This window comes from Orcinus orca, chromosome 1 (assembly GCF_937001465.1).
Source record: "Orcinus orca chromosome 1, mOrcOrc1.1, whole genome shotgun sequence".
NCBI lineage: Eukaryota > Metazoa > Chordata > Mammalia > Artiodactyla > Delphinidae > Orcinus > Orcinus orca.
Genome location: NC_064559.1, coordinates 94877567 through 94897039, shown reverse-complemented (window position 1 = coordinate 94897039; position 19473 = coordinate 94877567). Strand labels below are relative to the sequence as shown.

General features: G+C 40.0%; 1 protein-coding gene across 4 annotated transcripts in view; it reads left to right on the top strand.

Annotated features, from left to right (window-relative positions):
• ATF6 (activating transcription factor 6) overlaps positions 1-19028 on the top strand; it is a 222147-nt gene extending 203119 nt beyond the window's left edge. For all 4 annotated transcript variants that reach the window (XM_049709130.1, XM_049709129.1, XM_049709134.1 and 1 more), the window contains one exon: positions 13788-19028. In XM_049709130.1, the coding sequence (XP_049565087.1) occupies positions 13788-13996 (209 nt within the window). In that variant the 3' untranslated portion in view covers positions 13997-19028. The remainder of the gene's footprint in view (positions 1-13787) is intronic.
• Positions 19029-19473: the final 445 nt, after the last annotated feature.

Genomic DNA, 19473 nt, shown 5'->3' with positions numbered 1-19473 from the left:
CAGGGAGCTGACATTCTAGTGTGGCTCCTCCTAGGAGGTGTCCAAGTTGAATGGAGCTTCAGGAATGGGTGTGTCTGAGAAGCCTCAGGAGTTTACAGAGCCCCTAACCTGTTTCTGTGCCCTCCAGCAGGTTTTATATCTGAGCTAATGTGGAAGGGAAGAGACACTTCCTCCTATTAAAAACAAATGCAGAACGGCTGCCTTCAGTGTTATGCAAACTGCCTTCTGGCCATATATAAATGATTCACTTTATTGGTTTTTAGTCTGCAATTGCAATACCACGTCAGGTCTCATTCATCTTGACCTGTTGACAGTTGTTTCTAGCGTGTGAGTGAGTTTTTCTGAATGTAGTTGGTATTGTGTGACTATTGTTTCCAAAATATTTTAAGTTTCCATTTTATGAATAAAAAGTATGCTAGACTTTTTAATAGGCTGAGAGTAATATGACAGTATCAGGCCTCAGGTTCCTTCATCTTCTAAAATTCTGATTCAGTGATTCCTCTTAGAAGCTGAGCCTGCCCAACACAATGGCAGAAATATTGCAGAGAAAGACGTTTTAATGCTCTGAGAAGAATGTATAATTCCCATATATTAACTTTAAATGCAATTACAGAGCCACTATTTTTCAGAAGAACGAGTGCCGTTTAACCCAATGTTAGTACTTGCGGAGGTTTGGTCCTTAATCTGCCTGTGGGCTAGTTATTCCACATGTTCTGGTTTTATAGGGAAGTGCTTCTGAACATTGGTTCTGTTCTTATGGTTCTCAAATTTCAGATTGTGACACCATTGAACAGTTTTCCAGTACTTGGTGCCAGTGATTTAATTATTAGAAGCAATAAAGTTATTGGCCATCCCTATAGTTGGGCCCAGGCTCTAGGCTAAAACTCCAAACTGTGTCTTAGGGCAGCAAATCAGGTCCTAGGTCTAGTTCACTCAGCTTTCAGAATGAATTTTAACCCCAATCCAGTCTTCTTATGGGTCCCTTTGTTGCCACTCATACCTGAAGTTCACTTGTTTTCAGTTTTTGAGGCACTAATTGAAATTACATAATCAGATTTCGATTTGGTAGTTTAGAATCAGTTTGAAGAAATGAGTAATAATGTTGTCATGTCCATTTTAATGATCTTTCAGGGGCTGATGGAGATCAGTGAACTGTAACTGTGTTCTATGATCTGATGAAAAAACCTCTCACATATGTGGGCAGCATTTTCAGGGAAAGAGTAGGCAAGTCCAGGGTGTAAAGCAAAACTAATACCATTAGTCTTTTTTTTTTTTAAACATGTTTATTGGGGTATAATTGCTTTACAATGGTGTGTTAGTTTCTGCTTTACAACAAAGTGAATCAGCTATACATATACATATGCTCCCATATCTCTTCCCTCTTGCGTCTTACCATTAGTCTTTGAACAATTATGGAATTAGCCAGATTTCCTGAAATCATTCTAGGAAACTATCAAAAGCCCTAGAGGAGCTGAACTTGAGAAAAAGTAGGAACTTGACCTTTTATAGCTTAGACCTCTGTAGCATAAGCCCCTAAATTTCCCAGGGGATAAATTTCATGTGGTCATCTCTAAAAGAGTCACTGTTGATGGTTACGAATTCAAAATATATACTTGGGGTTGAAGAGCAGTGACTTTGGCTGTGTTTCAGAGGTCTTAATAGGATTATTTTTTTGTTTGAGGATGTTAGAAATTCTTTGTTGCTGCCACCATTTCTGAACTATCCTAGGATGGCACGTTCTCAAGTTGGGTCAAAGAATGGTGGAACTTTCATAAAGCAAAGAATTACCTGATGACATGACTAGCAAGTATGAAGGACAGCCTTACTAACCATGTTCTGTATTTTTCATTGTCTGCTGAGAAGGGACTTTGCTAACTCTGGGTATGCAGTGTTGAATGAAACAGACATACTCTGACTTTATGGAGTTGATGGTCTAGTGGGGAGGCATATATTAGTAAACAAGCCAGTGTTTAATTATACATTGTAATAAGTGCTGTGAAGGAAAAGAACTGACATGATCTGGGGATGCTACTTGAGTTTTGGTAGTAAGAAAAGGCCTTTCTGAGGAAATGCACTTGTTTGATGTTTTACCAATATTTTAAATGTAATTCTGCTGCTTTTGCAACACTCCTGTAAGCTGCATAAGGGAAGAAACCTCATTTTCTTCTGTAATTCCTTACAGTTTAAGGCACTCAGTAAATGTTGGTTGACAGTTTTGTGACCCATCATATGGTATCCATTTTTCTTTAGAAAACTCACCCTCTGTTTAATTTGGATACAGAAAATGGGATCTAAATGCTTATAAGAGTCTGTAACCATGCCTAGCATATAGTCAGTGCGCAAACACTTGCTGAATGAATGAATGAAGGTTACAAACTGAGTTTGGTTTCTCAGTTAAAAGTAATCAGTGATCGGGCTTCCCTGGTGGCGCAGTGGTTGAGAGTCCGCCTGCCGATGCAGGGGACACGGGTTCGTGCCCCGGTCCGGGAAGATCCCACGTGCCGCGGAGCGGCTGGGCCCGTGAGCCATGGCCGCTGAACCTGCGCGTCAGGAGCCTGTGCTCCGCAACGGGAGAGGCCACAACAGTGAGAGGCCCGCGTACCGCAAAAAAAAAAAAAAAAATAATAATAATAATAATCAGTGATCTGATGAAACCACAGACCTACCCTTTTCCTTCATGCCCATCCTTTTTTTTTTTTAACTTTTATTGGAGTATAATTGATTTACAGTGTTGTGTGAGTTTCAGGCATACAGTAAAGTGAATCAGTTATACATATACATATACCCACCCTTTTTCAGATTCTTTTCCCGTATAGGTCATTACAGAGTATTGAGTAGAGTTCCCTGTGCTATACAGTAGGTCCTTATTAGTCATCTATTTTATATATAGTAGTGTGTAGATGTCAGTCCCAATCTCCCAATTTATTCCCCCCACCTCCCCGCTTTCCCTCTTGGTACATAAGTTTGTTTTCTACATCTGTGACTTTATTTCTATTTTGTAAATAAGTCCATTTGTACCCTTTTTTTAGATTTCACATGTAAGCAATATCATATGATATTTGTCTTTCTCTGTCTGACTTACTTCACTCAGTATGACAATCTTTAGGTCCATCCATGTTGCTGCAAATGGCATTATTTCATTCTTTTTTATGACTGAGTAATGTTCCATTGTGTATATGTACCACATCTTCATTTTTATTTTATTATTTTTTACATCTTTATTGGAGTATAATTGCTTTACAATATTGTGTTGGTTTCTGCCGTATAACAAAGTGAATCAGCTATATGTATACATATATTCCCATATCCCCTCCCTCTTGAGCCTCCCTCCCACCCTCCGTATCCCATCCCTCTAGGTGGTCACAAAGCACCGAGCTGATCTCCCTGTGCTATGCAGCTGCTTCCCACTAGCTATCTATTTTACATTTGGTAGTGTATATATGTCCATGCCACTCTCTCACTTTGTCCCAGCTTCCCCTCCCCCACCCCCCGTGTCCTCAAGTCCATTCTCTACATCTGCATCTTTATTCCTGTCCTGCCCCTAGGTTCATCAGAACCATTTTTTTAAAAAATTCCATATATATGTGTTAGCATATGGTATTTGTTTTTCTCTTTCTGACTCACTTCACTCTGTATGACAGTCTCTAGGTCCATCCACCTCACTACAAATAACTCAATTTCGTTTCTTTTTATGGCTGAGTAATATTCCATTGTATATATGTGCCACATCTTCTTTATCCATTCCTCTGTCAGTGGACATTTAGGTTGCTGCTATATCCTGGCTATTGTAAATAGTGGTGCAATGAACATTGGGGTGCATGTATCATTTCAAACTATGGTTTTCTCTGGATATATACCCAGGAGTGGGATTGCAGGATCAGGTAGTTCTATTTTTAGTTTTTTAAGGAACCTCCATACAGTTCTCCATGGTGGCTGTACCAATTTACATTCCCACCAACAGTGTAGGAGGGTTCCCTTTCCCCCCACTTCCAGCACTTACTGTTTATAGATTTTTTGATGATGGCCATTCTGACCAGTGAGAGCTGATACCTCACAGTAGTTTTAATTTGCATTTTGCTAATAATTAGTGATGTTGAGCATCTTTTCATGTGCTTTTTGGACATCTGTATTTCTTCTTTGGAGAAATGTCTATTTAGATCTTCCACCCATTTTTTGATTGGGTTGTTCATTTTTTGATATTGAGCTGCATCTGCTGTCTGTATATTTTGGAGATTAATCCCTTGTCGGTCGCTTTGTTTGCAGATATTTTCTCCCATTCTGTGGGTTCATGCCCATCCTTCTTAACACACATGTTCCCATTGTTCTTCCCCCAAGAGTACCATTTGGTTTCAGGACTCCATCTGTCTTGTCTGCAGATAACTCCAAAATTACAGTCCTAGCTCTGTTTTCTCCTGCCAGTCAGTCTTCTAGCCCTGTTTTTTCCTACCAATCAGTCCTTACCCCTATTTCCTACTGCTTGCCTGTCCTCTGCACTAAAATGTCCTGGAATCTCAGACATATGTGCACTCAACTCCTCCCTCGACAGCTGCATGGCTCACTCCTCACTTCTTCTGTTTTGTTCACTACTGTATCCTCGGTGCCTGGCACATGGTAGGAATTCAGTAAATATTTGTTGAATTAATAAATATATATAGTGTTCAGGCATTATATATTATTATGCTTATATTGCATTAGAAGACACAGTGAGCACGTCAGGTGCTTGAACCAATATGTACTATCACTGCGAATGCAACAGCTACAAATGCAAACTTATACTAGAGTTTCCTGATAGTGACCCAGATACCAAGATTGTGTTTGCCACTGGTGATGTGATTTTCTGAAATGATGAATAATTCTTGGTTATGTTCAGAAAAAAAACAATATTGCCAGCATAGTGGAGTGGTTATAAGAATGTATTCTAAAGACACTCTGCCTAGGTTTGAACTTCCTGCTCTGCCATTTGTCAGCTGAGTGGCTAATCACATGATGTTTCTATGTTCCAGTTTTCTCATCTATAAAATGGGGAATAATAATAATAATACCTGAATTAGGTTGTTTTGAGAATTAGATGAACAGTGTCTGGCATGCAGAAGCACGAGGTGTTATTAAATAAATAAATTATTATTCAGTAGTTTATTCCTGGAAATTTAGTGTATATAAAACCCATGTAAAAGCGCTCTATGTTTAAATGTAAAACAGTGAGTTTATTACCATAGTAATAATCAGGGTTTTTTTTTTTTTTAGCCTATGTGAATATTGTATGAGATACAGGACAGTTTTGCATGGGACTGTCCCTGTGCATTACAGACTGTTCAGCTTCCTGGCCCCTGCCCATTAAATTTTAGTAGTTCCCTTCAATCATCATGACCACTACAAGTGCTCCTTAAGGGTTGGTGGGTTTTGTATACATTGTTCTAGGCCCATACACTTTTTTAATGAAATTATTATAGATCTTCTAACTAGATAAGCTCTTTCTCATCTGCCTCCCCATTGTTCAGGAATATAACACCCATGTAATATTTAACAAATTCTAATACCTATCCTTCTCACACTGTTCTGAAAAATTGAAGAGAGAACACATCCAAATTCATTCTATGAGGCCACCATTACCCTGATACCAAAACCAGACAAAGACCCTACAAAAAAAGAAAATTACAGGTCAACGTCTCTGATGACTATAGATGCAAAAATCCACAACAAAATATTAGCAAGCCAAATTCAACAATATATAAAAAGGATCCTACATCATAGTCAAGTGGGATTTATTCTAGGGATGCAAGGATGGCTCAATATCTGCAAATCAATCAATGTGATACATCACTTTAACAAAAGGAAGGATAAAAATCACATGATCATCTCAATAGACACAGAAAAAGCACTTGACAAAATCCAACATCCATTCATGATAGAAACTCTTATCAAAGTGGGTATAGTGCGAACATATCTAAACATAATAAAGGCCATTTATGACAAACCCACAGTTAATATCATACTCAACAATGAAAAGCTAAAATCTTTTCCTATAACATCAGGAATAAGATAAGGCTGCCCACTCTCACCACTTCTATTTAACATGGTATTGGAAGTCCTAGCCACAGCAATCAGACAAGAAATAAAAGGTATCCAAATTGGAAGGGAAGAAGTAAAACTGTCACTGTTTGCAGGTGACATGACTCTATATAGAAAACCCTAAAGAGTCCACAAAAAAAAAACTATTAGAACTAATAAATGAATTCTTCAAGGTTGCAGGATGCAAGATTAATATACAGAAATATGTTGCTTTCCTATTACTAATAATGAACTATCAGAAGGAGAATTCAAGAAAACAGTCAATTGCATCAAAAAGAATAAAATACGTAGGAACAAATTTAACCAAGGAGTTGAAAGATCTGTACTCTGAAAACTGTTAAGTCATTGATGAAGGAAATTGAAGACAACACAAATAAATGTAAAGATATCTTGTGCTCATGGATTGGAAGACTTAATCTTGTTAAAGTTACAGTACTACCCAAAGCAGTCCACAGATTTAATGCAATCCCTATCAAAATACGCATGACATTTTTCACAGAACTAGAACAAACAATTCTAAAAATTTTATATGGAACCACAAAAGACCTTGAATAGCCAAAGCAATCTTGAGAAGAAAGAACAAAGCTGGAGGTATCACACTCCCTGACTTGAGACTACACTACAAAGCTACAGTCATCAAAATAGTATGGTACTGTATACAGACACATAGATCAGTGGAATAGAATAGACAGCCTAGAAACAAACCCACACACGGTCAATTAATCTATGACAAAGGAGGCAAGAATATACAATGGAGAAAAGACAGTCTCTTCAATAAGTGGTACTGGGAAACCTGGACAGCTACATATAAAAGAATGAAAGTAGAACATCCTCTAGCACCATATATAAAAATAAAGTCAAAATGGATTAAAGACCTAAGTGTAAGATCGGAAACCATAAAACTCCTAGAAGAAAACATAGACAAAACACTCTTTGACAAAAATTGTAGCACTGTTTTTTAGGATCTGTCTCCTAAAGCAGAGGAAATAAAAATAAAAGTAAATAAATGGGACCTAATTAAACTTAAGTTTTTGTACAACAAAGGAAACCATTGACAAAATGAGAAGACAGCTGTTTTCTGAGAAAATGGGAGAAAATATTTGCAATGATATGACCAGTAAGGGGTTAATATCCAAAATATATATAAACAGCTTATACAACTCAACTTTGAAAAAACAACCCAATTAAAAAATGGGCAGAAGGGGGCTTCCCTGGTGGCGCAGTGGTTAAGAATCTGCCTGCCAATGCAGGGGACACGGGTTTGAGCCCTGGTCTGGGAAGATCCCACATGCCGCGGAGCAACTAAGCCCGTGAGCCACAACTACTGAGCCTGAGCGTCTGGAGCCTGTGCTCCACAACGGGAGAGGCCGCGACAGTGAGAGGCCCACGCACCGCGATGAAGAGTGGCCCCCGCCTGCCACAACTGGAGAAAGCCCTTGCACAGAAGCAAAGACCCAACACAGCCAAAAATAAAAATAAATAAATAAAATTTTTTTAAAAATGGGCAGAAGACCTGAATAGACATTTTTCCAGAGAAGACATACAGATGGCCAACAGGCATATGAAAAGATGCCCAACATCACTCATTATTAGAGAAATGCAAATCAAAACGCAATGAGGTATCACCTCACATCCATCAGAATGGCTATCATCAAAAAGACCACAAATAACAAATGTTGGAGAGGATGTGGAGAAAAGGGAACCCTTGTACACTGTTGGTGGAAATGTAAATTGGTGCAGCCACTATGGAAAACAGTATGGAGGTTCCTCAAGGAAATAAAAATAAAACTACCATATGATCCAGCAGTTCCCCTCCTGGGTATATATCTGAAAAAAACGAAAACACTAATTCAAAAAGACACATGCACCTCAATGTTCATGACAGCGTTATTTACAATAGCCAAGATATGGAAGTAACTTAAGTGTCTATCAACATATGAATGGATAAAGAAGATGTGGTATATATCTGCAATGGAATACTACTCAACCATAAAAAAGAAGGAAATTCCGCCATTTGCAACAACATGGATGGACCTGGAAAGTATTACGCTTAGTGAAATAAGCCAGATAGAGAAAGACAAATACTGTATGTTATCACTTATATGTGGAATCTAAAAAATAAAATGACTGAATATAGCAAAACAGAAACAGATTCACAGATACAGAGAACTAGTGGTTACCAGTGGGGAGTGGGAAGGGGGAGAGGCAAGATAAGGGTAGGGAATAAAGAAGTAGAAACTACTATGTATAAAATAAATAAACTACAGACATATATTGTACAGCACAGGGAATATAGCCAATATTTTATAATAATTTTAAATGGAGTCAAATATATAAAAATACTGAATCATTATGTTATACAACTGAAACTTATATAATGTAGTAAATCAACTATACTTCAATAAAAAAATAAATACACATGTATTTTTTTTTTTTTTTTTTTTTTTTTTTTTTTTTTGCGGTACACTGGCCTCTCACTGCTGTGGCCTCTCCTGTTGTGGAGCACAGGCTCTGGATGCGCAGGCCCAGTGGCCATGGCTCACGGGCCCAACCGCTCCGCGACATGTGGGATCTTCCCGGACTGGGGCACGAACCCGTGTCCCCTGCATTGGCAGGCAGACTCTCAACCACTGCGCCACCAGGGAAGCCCAATACACATGTATTTTTTAAATATTTAACAAATCCTGATTTGTCTTGCAGTTAAACAAATAATATCCCTCCCGCCATCCCTCCCTGCCTTTGGACACTCAGCCTGAAATCTCTCCTCTGTCCCGGAAACGGCAAAGGGCAGACATGGTGGTTGCTAGGAGCTCTTTGCTCCTGCAAGTGTTCTCCCTTTTGTCTCCAGAAAGATTTTTCAAGTCGGAAGCATATTTTGTGTTTGCATCTGCAATACGACTGGTACTTACTCACTCAGTCTTCTTCCCCACTGTTGAGGGAGAGGTTCTATCTAGTTCTACCACTGATCCCCCACCCGCTACCTTCAGAAATGCCCAACGTTTCTTAAAGGAGCCAAACCGTTTTTCTGTAAGCATTTTAACATATTCAGTGACATGGAACATTTATATATTGGTTATAAAGAAAAAGATCAATGCTAGAGTTTTCATGGAAGGTTTCTTAGAAGTGGGATTTGAAATGGGCCTTAAAGGGTTAATAGAAATTGACTGGATGGAGAATTTGGGTAGAGAAGAGCAGAAAGAACTTTTTTATTTTTTTTTCCAAGCAGAGGATAAAGTACTAGCAGAGATAAAATGCATGGTGCTCTGGGATGGTCAAAACCAGGACTCCGGTTAAACATTGGAGATAAGATTGGTTAGACATGGTGAAGTCAGCTTTGGAAGTTTTTGAAAGCCACCGAAAACATGTGATGTTTCACCCCTTATTGTTCATTGTATTCCCGCCTTCCCTTCCCTTTGTCTCCTTTGTGTCCTTTGTCTGCTCTTTCTTACCCTTCTGGATTTCTTTCCTGATTTTTCCACGTGTTTGTTTTGGGTGCAGGTATCTCTTGTGATCAGTGGAAGGGGGGATTTTTATTTACCTTCCATGTTCCCCCACGTACACACACATACCCCACACCCTACAGGATTCAGGCACAGGTCCTGACAGCCTGTCACTGCCTGTCACCAGCCTAGCTTACACAGAGCAAACTGCCTCTTGTTAGGATTGGTGTCTGATTCTGAACAGAAATCTTGTTTTATCATACATAGTCTTTGCAAAGCACTGGTGAAGTCTTGTCATTTTTTAAAATTAAACTTTCTGTGAAATTTGGGGGTATTTAAATTCTGTTTATGGTTAAGGTCCTGGTGTGTGTGTTAGTCATCTCCCAGCTAACAGCCCCTTGGCAGGCCATTCTTAATTCAGTTATTGTGTGTTTACAGGCTGTTCAGAATTCCACATTGCCTAGAGTTTTTCCACCGCCAGTGTCCAAGCACTTTTTTTTCTTGCTTTCCCAACCCCTCTGGGCATTCAGACTCACTTTCTGGCGCTCACGTTTGAAGCCAGTCATCTCTTTTCCTTTTTATTTGCCTGATCAATTTTGAATTTGAAGTATTCATATTTCATACCTTTTTCCTGACTCAGGTCAGTGTTTCTTCTCATTCTGTTCACTTCAGAAGTCCCAGAACATAAGATTATTTATATCGCTTGTGCGGCACCCAAATGTTTGCTAATAGAAGAGGGGAAGTGAACCTTTAACATTTGTGCTCCATACTGTAACTTTTGGTTCTGTTTTTCCCAGTCACTGTCTTTTTCATTAAGTACACAAAAATCCTTCAGCAGTCTTTTCACATAACTCAGCTCTAACAACTCCCTAGTTGTTGACTTTGTTCCCTCTTGTCGGCAAGCCCATGAGCTGTAATGTTTTCTCTTATTACTGGGGAACTGCCCATTCATAATGGAGGCCTGGCCCTTAATGAAAGTGTGCCGTCCGTCCTCAGCCTCTCACATCCTGCCTGGGTTTTCCTTCAGAGGCTGTTCCTCTCCTCCCTACCTGAGCCACCAGAGTCTTCAGGTTCTCATCTCTCCAGTTAGAACCTCCTCTGGTATATTTTATTCACACCGAGGCACAGATTATAGGCAACAGTTGAAAATGTCCTTTCCAAGGGTGGTCAATTATTAACTATGCTCAAAGTCTGAAAGTAAAGGATAACGGGAGCTTCATCTGCCACTTGTGGGAGGAGTTTCGGAGCCTCTCTGATGCTCCTGGAAGCAGATCGTGTGAACAGATGCCTGACAGTGCAGGGGAGGGGCCTATGAAAACCACAAGTTATCATAAGCTGTTTCCCATTCTGTCCTCCTTTAATTAAAATAATTAGAACCTCATCAGTAATAGAGACCACCTCACTCACTATCCAAGGGGGTCAATACTGAAAAACCAAAGGACTTTTATAAGCTCCCACAGAGTAGACTGAAGAAAAGAAATTGCTGTAGCCCCTTTAACTATTTTCTAGAGGTGTTGGGTAACTTGGGATTCCTAATGGCGTGTCACTTTAAACCTAAATTTTCCAGCTTGTCATTCAGAAGGGGCTTCCTAAATTCGGTTTAAGGCATTCACATCCTATCTGGTAGTATCTTCTTCTAGTAATGCTGACTGTTTCCTTGGCCTAGAAGTTCAGAAAGGAGTGAAGAACAGAATCCGTTTTAAAGCCACCCAAACCGTACCTAGCATGAGCCTCCTGGTTGGGCTTAAGGTAACAGTACCATTTCAGCCATGACTAGGGACTCCCAGGTTTTGGAATCAGGTCGCAGCTTTAGTTTTCCCCCAGGCATCTGAGCTCATATCACCAGGTTTTTCATCTCTTCCCAACATTTAAGCTATTAAAGAACTCCAGTTATCAGTTTAAACCGTAGCAGGCGCATGGGCTCTAATAACTTCTGCAGGTGGTATGGGCTATATGACAGAACCTAGTCTTGATCTTAAACTGTCATCTGGATTCTGAGTTAATCTAGGAAAGTAGTAAAAATTAGTCATGTATATTACATGTCTTTTATACATGTGTTTTTCATTATTTGATCATCTGTGTCTCAGTGTGTCCGTGTGTGTGTGTATATGCACACAGTCTTTCAGTTTTTCTAAAACAGAGAAGGCCCATGGTTGCAAAAGGAAATGACTAGTGTGGCACCTTGAAATCTGAACCCTGTCACATGTTCTGAATGTAATGACTCCAAATACATTAACAGGTTGTCTTTCTTCCATTGCCTACTTTTTGGAAAAGAAATCACTTTGATAGGAAACGTTGGCTAACTTACAGCCAATCAGATTTAATTCTCTAAAGATAAGTAAATGATTTGATAGCCATTACAAAGTGGCAGGAGGTGTAATATTGGAGTTAAGTGTCCACAGCAATGGTCTTAAAGAATAGGTAGGGTTAGTTATTACACAGCAGCAACCAACTGCTCTTCATTGCTAGTAAGGCTGGGAAAGAAGGAGATTAGCTTCAACTGTAATTGAAGAGATTTATAAGACTTGTAATGGGAAATTCACCATCAATGGAGACTATTTTAGAAATTGAAACAGGCAATCAACCAATAGAAGTGGAATAATGATGTCTTCCATTGGCCTTAAAATGGGATATATGATCTGCTCAAGGCACTTAAAGTTGATAGATTATTAGATTTAATAGTTTTTAACTTTTAGGGGGTCATAGACCTCATTAAGAATCTGATGTACCCCCTCTCCAGAAAAATGCACATACAAATAAAACTTTGCATGCAATTTTAGGGAACTTATGGACTCCCTGAAGCCTGTGCATTAGACCCTAATTTAAGACACCCCAGATTAGATGATCTCCTTAAGTCATTTCCTGCCTCGTTAAGTTACAAGCTCCATAGTTCAATTTTCCCAAACATAATGGAATCTGAGGATCAAATGTCAAACTTTGGATTTTCTTCCTCTGGATTTATAATACTTGGCACGCCTGGTGTAGTAGTAAAAAAAAAAAGGAAAAAAAATAGATAATGGAATAGAAAGAATTCTACTTCAATTCTTTGCCCCAGAGAAGCCAAATGTTTAATTTTGAAATCACTGGTTGGCTGTATATCACCCTCATGAAAAGGCAGTGCAGGACTAGGCCCTCGCCAGCATTCTTCCTGGTCCCACACCCAGCTCTGGATTCATGGCTGAAAATGCGAACCGAGGTGCCACGTTGACTCCCCAGCATTCTTCCAAGTTTACACATCTTCTAACTGCATTGCTATGAATGTCCAGCTGGTCTTGAAAGATGTTATCTATTTATAATTCTGCCATCAGTTTTATGCCCAAGTTTCATTGACTACAAGTTGGAAAATGACCACCTAGAATTACAAATCGGGGAATAATTTGGCCTTCTCCCGAAAATAAAGCGCTTTTGTCCTCACAGGAAGAATGGAGTGTAGTACATGTCTGTGTATATTAAACTCATGATAGTAAGTTACCCCATATGTGTTAAGCATGGCTCTATGTGGTTTTTCCCGTTCCCTTATGCCAGTAGCCTCTAGTTTACCTGGAAGTCCTTATAGCATTCCTTTTAATCCCAAATTGGAAATGTATGGCTCTCTTTGTACCTGGAATCCAGAACTGAAATTAAGGACTGCCTTAATATGGAACAGAAGTGACAGTGGTCTCTGGGAAAGAGCATGATTATCAGATGTCTACAACTTGTTGTCAGTCTTCACTGTATTTTATGTTCCTAAGCACAAATCTTTAAATTCATAGTTGGGAATGTCTTCATGAAATTAGAAGTATTACTGATGAACAGGAGCCAGGCAGTCCTGGCCAAGGTCTCCTTACCTTTCGCGTGATATGGTGGTCCCTTTGACAATTATTCCTGCACACTGTTGAAAGGAAAGGGGAGAACTTAAGTATTCTTCCCTCTACACTCTCCCCTCCCCCAACTGAAATCTCCTGCTGTTCCAGTTGCTCCAGTCATGGTGATACACTGCATGGAAAGCATACAAGACATATAATGTCTGTGGACAGATAATCTGTGGTATTAACTCTGACAGTGGCTCCAGCCTTTACTGAGCCAGTGAAGGTGGTTTGGGAACTAGAATTGAGGCGAGGACAGGCCATCCTGGCACTGTAGCTCTGCTTAGTGACTGATGAAGTCTCTCTGTACCCTTGAAAGCGTGCTGACAGTTCACACCGTTGAAGCGCATTGATGTCTTTCTGGGACTGAAGCTTATAGCAGAATTGCACATTCTGTTGAATATTTATTCCTTGTGTTTATTTCTGTCTGCAGAGAATGTGATCAATGGGCAGGATTACGAAGTGATGATGCAGATTGACTGTCAGGTGATGGACACCAGGATCCTCCACATCAAAAGCTCGTCAGTTCCTCCTTACCTCCGAGATCAGCAGAGGAATCAAACCAACACCTTCTTTGGTTCCCCTCCAGCAGCCACAGAGGCAGCCCACGTTGTCAGCACCATCCCTGAGTCACTACAATAGTACCCAGGGGCTACAATGGAAAACTAAGGATGGGACCCTGCCAGACCGGTGAGTGGATGAGAGAAATGCTTCTTTCTGCCTTGGTGGCAAGCAGAGAACTGCCTCATAATAGAATTCAGGAGATAGAAGAGAAAAAAAGAAGCTGCTCTATTCTTCACCATCTGCCCATCGACTTGGAAAGCACTGGAACTCAGACACAAGGGGAGCAGCATATCTCCACAGGCACGTGTAGCCCTGCATCCTCCACTGTTGTCTGGTGTAGATAATTTTTTTCTGTACCTTTCTGAATTGCTTTTCCCTCTGTATTTGTTTTGTGTTTAAATAGTCATATGCTTTCAAATAAGATCCACTTCCCCTCTCTGCCATTTCACTTATTGTTATGGTAAAGAGACTTTTATTTAACAGCACCCATATGTTTCCACTCATTAGATCTTTCATCAACTTAATGCAAACCAATTGTGGATGTGTGCTTATTGGAAAGCAAATGTCAAAGCCAGAAGAGCCAAAAGCATCCCCAAAAGAGTCAAAACAATTTGGAGTGTCAGGTAAAGGGGAAAATCCCCCGGTGGTAAAGTTTATCTTGCGATTTTCGGTTCACACCTGAGACTGCATGTGAACAACTGTATTGGGGTCGGGGGTGGGTAGCAAATTTGCGAGAATGAAATGGAAGAGAAGGCGGGCTTTGAAAGAGGAGATAGCTTCATTAATACATATGTTTAAAACACTGAAAGTTTGATGTGATTGCAGTTTAAGATTAAAGCCACAGCTACCGTTTATTCTGAGGACCATGGGCCACTGAGTGTTAGCACGCGTACTTATGTCTTCTCTTTAGTAATCTGGTTCAGATCCTCAAGGACCACAGGACAGATCCTTCATTTTTATTGTGAATCTCCACACACTACACACCTTCTATTGATATGATACCCAGTTCAGCTAAGGAGCATGTAGGTGACTTTACATTTAAACAAACAAGAGCTTTTTCTCTTGAGAATTGATAAGTATTCACTCCTTTAAAACTTTGCAGACAGGCAAGTTAGATTCCTGCTGGTGGAGTGCATCCCATAGTATGGCAATCATTTTCAATTCTCCAGTGAAAAGGCAGTGAAGGAATTAACTCTTTTGTCCTCCCATTATTGAAAACAATAACAAAACAGAAAAATATCTTACTTTGTTCACTTGTACTTTGACTGTCTCCTCTGTGATTTCTACCTTCAGCTTCTAAAAGTTAGTCTTCTACCCTCTCCTCCTATGAAACTTTTGAATTTCTCCATAGAATTCATTCTGCAAACACTGCTTCCTGTCCTAATTGTCTTGCTCTTGTCAGATTTCTTCCCTTCCATTCCACACTGTATCAATCTCTTCCTCCTTGCAAGAAGAGGAAAGAGACATTATATCAACTCCTCAAGGCCTACCTTGAGTGAGTTAGTTTTCTGCCTGTGAAGTTAGGCGTGGCTCCTAGATAATTTTGAAGACTCACCAGCACTTCTTTGTGGACAGTGATGCCTCTCTGCTCAAGCCAGTTAGACACGTTCAGAGGAAATCAGTTTACCTCTTGTGAGGGGAAGAAGGGGACTCTGCTGCTCTATTCCCTGGGAATCTGGAGTTTGAAAAGTATCCGTTAGCCACGTAGCAACCATTTTAAGTCAGGGCAGCACTCCTCTCTGATTTGGCTGCCCCAGGCAGTTTTCAGACAAGAACCATTTTCCCTGGGGACCACTCTTCCTTATAAGGGGTGCCAAGGAATAGAAGGCAGGTGCCTAGAAGACCTTTAGGTCGCAGGGCAGTCTTCTCATGGATTGTCTTCTCCTGGCCCTGCTCCTTCCCATTCTGTCCTGTGAATTAGCCAGACAAGAGGCTGCTACCATGGCTGGTAGGCAGTGGCAACATGGTCATTCCCAAGCTGCCAGTCTTCTCCTACAACTGTCGTAGTCATCACAGTGGATGCGAATACCGTGTGTGTGGAGTGATTGTAGATGGTGCTTCCGTCCTCTCCTTTCCGCTGAATCACACAAAAACAAACCGTCACGTAGATTCCTTGTTTGGGGCACTTGCTTTTACTTTATCCCTCTATTCCCAGGTTTTCCTGTGTCCATTTTACCAACGGGTCAGACTGAAGACTTCATTATGTCACGTTAACGCCTCTCTTTCAGGTGAAAGTGTGGGTTAAGTGTACCTGTGAAGTGACCACGAAAAGCAGTCTGGGAGCCTTGCCTCCTTCGCTTTTCACTCACTGACCCTTCCACCCCTTGTCATTACCCGTTCTTGGATTGATCTTTTTGAGATGAGGGAACAGGATTCTCCTCAGGGTAAAGTTTCAGGAAATGAGTGAAAGGCAGCTGACAAGTATTCTACTTTTTAAACTGCTGTCGAGGCTACTGTTAATCTCTGGGCACAATGGTAGTTTTTATTGTCATGTCTGTACATTAGCTCAAGGTCCTTTAGGAAATGGAAAGTTGCTCTGCCTGATGAATAAACTGGTCTTTTGGCGAGATGGCCTTTTGGGGATTGCAGCCAGGAATTATGGGGGACGTGTATGTGTGTGTGTGTGTGTGTGTGTGTGTGTAATTTTTTAATTTATTGAGTTTTTAAGTGGCATTTTGCAAGCTTGTGAGAATGTTACGTAAGCTCATGGAGGAGGCAAGTCTGCCTATTATTAGGTGACTCTGTGACCTTTGGGCCACCAGTACTACTGTCTTGAGAGGTGATGGCAGAGACTGCTGGGAATGGTTTTTCCACTTGGTTGCAAGTTCCAAGTTTTTAAGGCTTAATGGAAGTGGATGTGCCCTCATGCTGTCTACTGAGTCAGACGTCAGGAGCTTCTTCCCCGTGGGGTTAACTCACTCAGCAGAACAGGGACACAGCTCCATTAGGGCGGCAGTGTAAAATGCCTCTTTCCAAAGTTAGGGTTTGTGAAAGGATCATCTTGAAACAAATGTATTGCTTGCCATTCTTGCAGTTTAGGTTATTGGGTGGGGGGTTGTCTTTTCACAAGTGAAAAACCCCCTGTAATTATAAAAGCTCAGAGCATCTTCTAATTTTTTTTTTTTTAATGACTACAGTCTCCAGAACAAAGCTGGCATTTCTTTGCCTTTTCTTGTTAGCAGGAAGTAGACATGGCGGTATTTGAAGGCAGCCGTGTTATATGAGTCATTCTTGAGTGTTCTGAATAAACACTACTTAGAAACAGACAAGAAACTTGGGATTCAAACTAATTTTTCTAGCATTTTAAAAGAGACACTGTCCTGATCAAACTTTCCTGGCTCGAATCTTCCTCCTGGGAATGAACCCCCAGTAGTCACAGCAGTGACACTCTGATAAGACGCTGCTGCTATGGCATTTGGAGTGACTAAAACTGGAGAACTCTCGAGCTCCTTGCAATTTTTGTACTATTTTCTGATTCTTGCCATTTCACTAAGCTCAGGTTGTGAAACTTGACAGCATATCAGAAAAACTTGTCATTGTACTAGACTTTCTAACAAACACTTTGAAAAGTTTCAAAGCAGCTTCCACTTTCAACTATCTGTTAGAAGTAACCACTTTTACTGAAGAGCCAGAGTAAGAGCCCATATGCCCCCTCTTCAGTCTGACCACATGGACATTTTCCACTGCATACGGCTGGGCCAACTCAGCTTCCTGCTGCAGAGTCATAGACCTGAACTTCACATGAGACCTTGCATACTATTGGCTGTTTTCATACAAATTAACCTCTCAAATAAGATTGCTTAATGCCCAAATTGATAGACATTTATTACCTGCTGTGGATCTCTCATTCTTTGCGAAAATGTGACTTCTGTCAGTCCTGAGTCATTTTAATGTACAGAAATTAGGATCTTTGCTGCTAATAGGAATACTAATTATAACTTTTACCTTAAAAACAAGAATAAAGCTTAAAGAAAGAAAATGAAATGTAAGACATTTTTATTCTTACCCCTGACAGTATTTGGGATGGAGCAATTCCTGTTTCCCTAGGGGTTGTGGTTAATTTGTAATTTTCTAGGAAACAGTATTGGACTACCCCCAAAAATGTTGCTGGAGTCCAGCTGGAACTATGCACATTAAAAAAAAAAACAGTTTGCTCTTACCTGAAAAAAAGAAATCAGAATGTATCCTGTTAACTTATATTTTTAAAGACTAAGCTTAAAACAAAGTTTATTTTGGATAAGACTAGAACTTTTAGCAGTTTATTCTAATATCTGTGCATTAATAGCTATGTTGATATCTGTCAGATTATCTGTCAGAATTTATAAAAAGAAGGATGACAAAGGTATCTTGATCAGGAAACTTGATCCTACGTATGAATCATGTCATGGCTAGTCGCTGTGAAATAGTGGACACCATATTCAACATATTAGTTTGCTGCCTTAGAGACTTTTAGCACATTAAAAGACTTTAAATGATATTAAGTTGGGGAACCAAGGATTAAATAAACCATAGTTTATCATTTGCCAAGGTCAGCAAACGGCACAGTGTCCTGCTGCTTGCCGCCAGCGATGTCAGTGACCATTAGTTAATAAGCAAACCAGGAAGTTTGGCATATCCCCCAGTAGGATCATCCCAGATAGAGATGAGCAGGTTGACTTTCACAGTAAATGTATATTGGACCATTTTAACTCACACTCAGCCCTAATTTCTAGGTCAGTCATCTTCATAAAAGATGGTGGGAAAATAAATAGAATTTTAGATGGAAACTGCTGTGCACTACTGGCCTTAGAGATACTAGTTTCCTGTCATGTTGCCAATATGGTTAGGCTAAGACCAGCAGTGCTTCTCCCCTGGAGCCATTAGAACCTGAGGAGAGAGTGTTAGAGATGCCATTTCACCAGGGTTTTCTTTCTAAGGGTTGTATCCATGCTCCGTTAAGAATGGGTTAAAGATGCAGAGGAAAGATATACCATTCTCTTCCTTAATATTTATGTTGGTTTACAACACATAAAGAAACAATGACAACAGACTATGTCATGCTTTTAAGCAAGTCTTTATAATGCAATACTTGTTCTTTGTCTAAAGTTCAAATAAAGAATTTTTAAACTTGCCTTGTTCTGTTTTGTATGTAGAAAGAGAAAAAAAGACCCAAAGTGAATCATAAGTGTTAAGTGATTAGTAATGAGAAGGGAAGCCTAAAATGGTTTTGTGGCCTGTTACTGTTTAGATGAAACAATTGAACTCTTTTCCACTCTTTTTCCCAACCTGGTTAAGTAAAAGTTTCCTTTATTGTGTCCAAATATTTGAACTACAGTCTTTCTTACTAAGGGGAAAAAAAAATTGTCTAAAAACTTATACTTTGTCCTTCTACATCAGGAAACCGAGTTAATCACACCAAAGCCTTTTCTCAGCTTAGAATGACGTGTCTCCGAGCATGAAGCTAGTCACTGCAGACTGACAGCAAAGAATCCTTCTGGGAATAATCAGTGCAGGCATTTACTGAGTACCCAGTGTATGCCTCAGACACTAAGTTCACTAGCTCTTTTATTTCAATC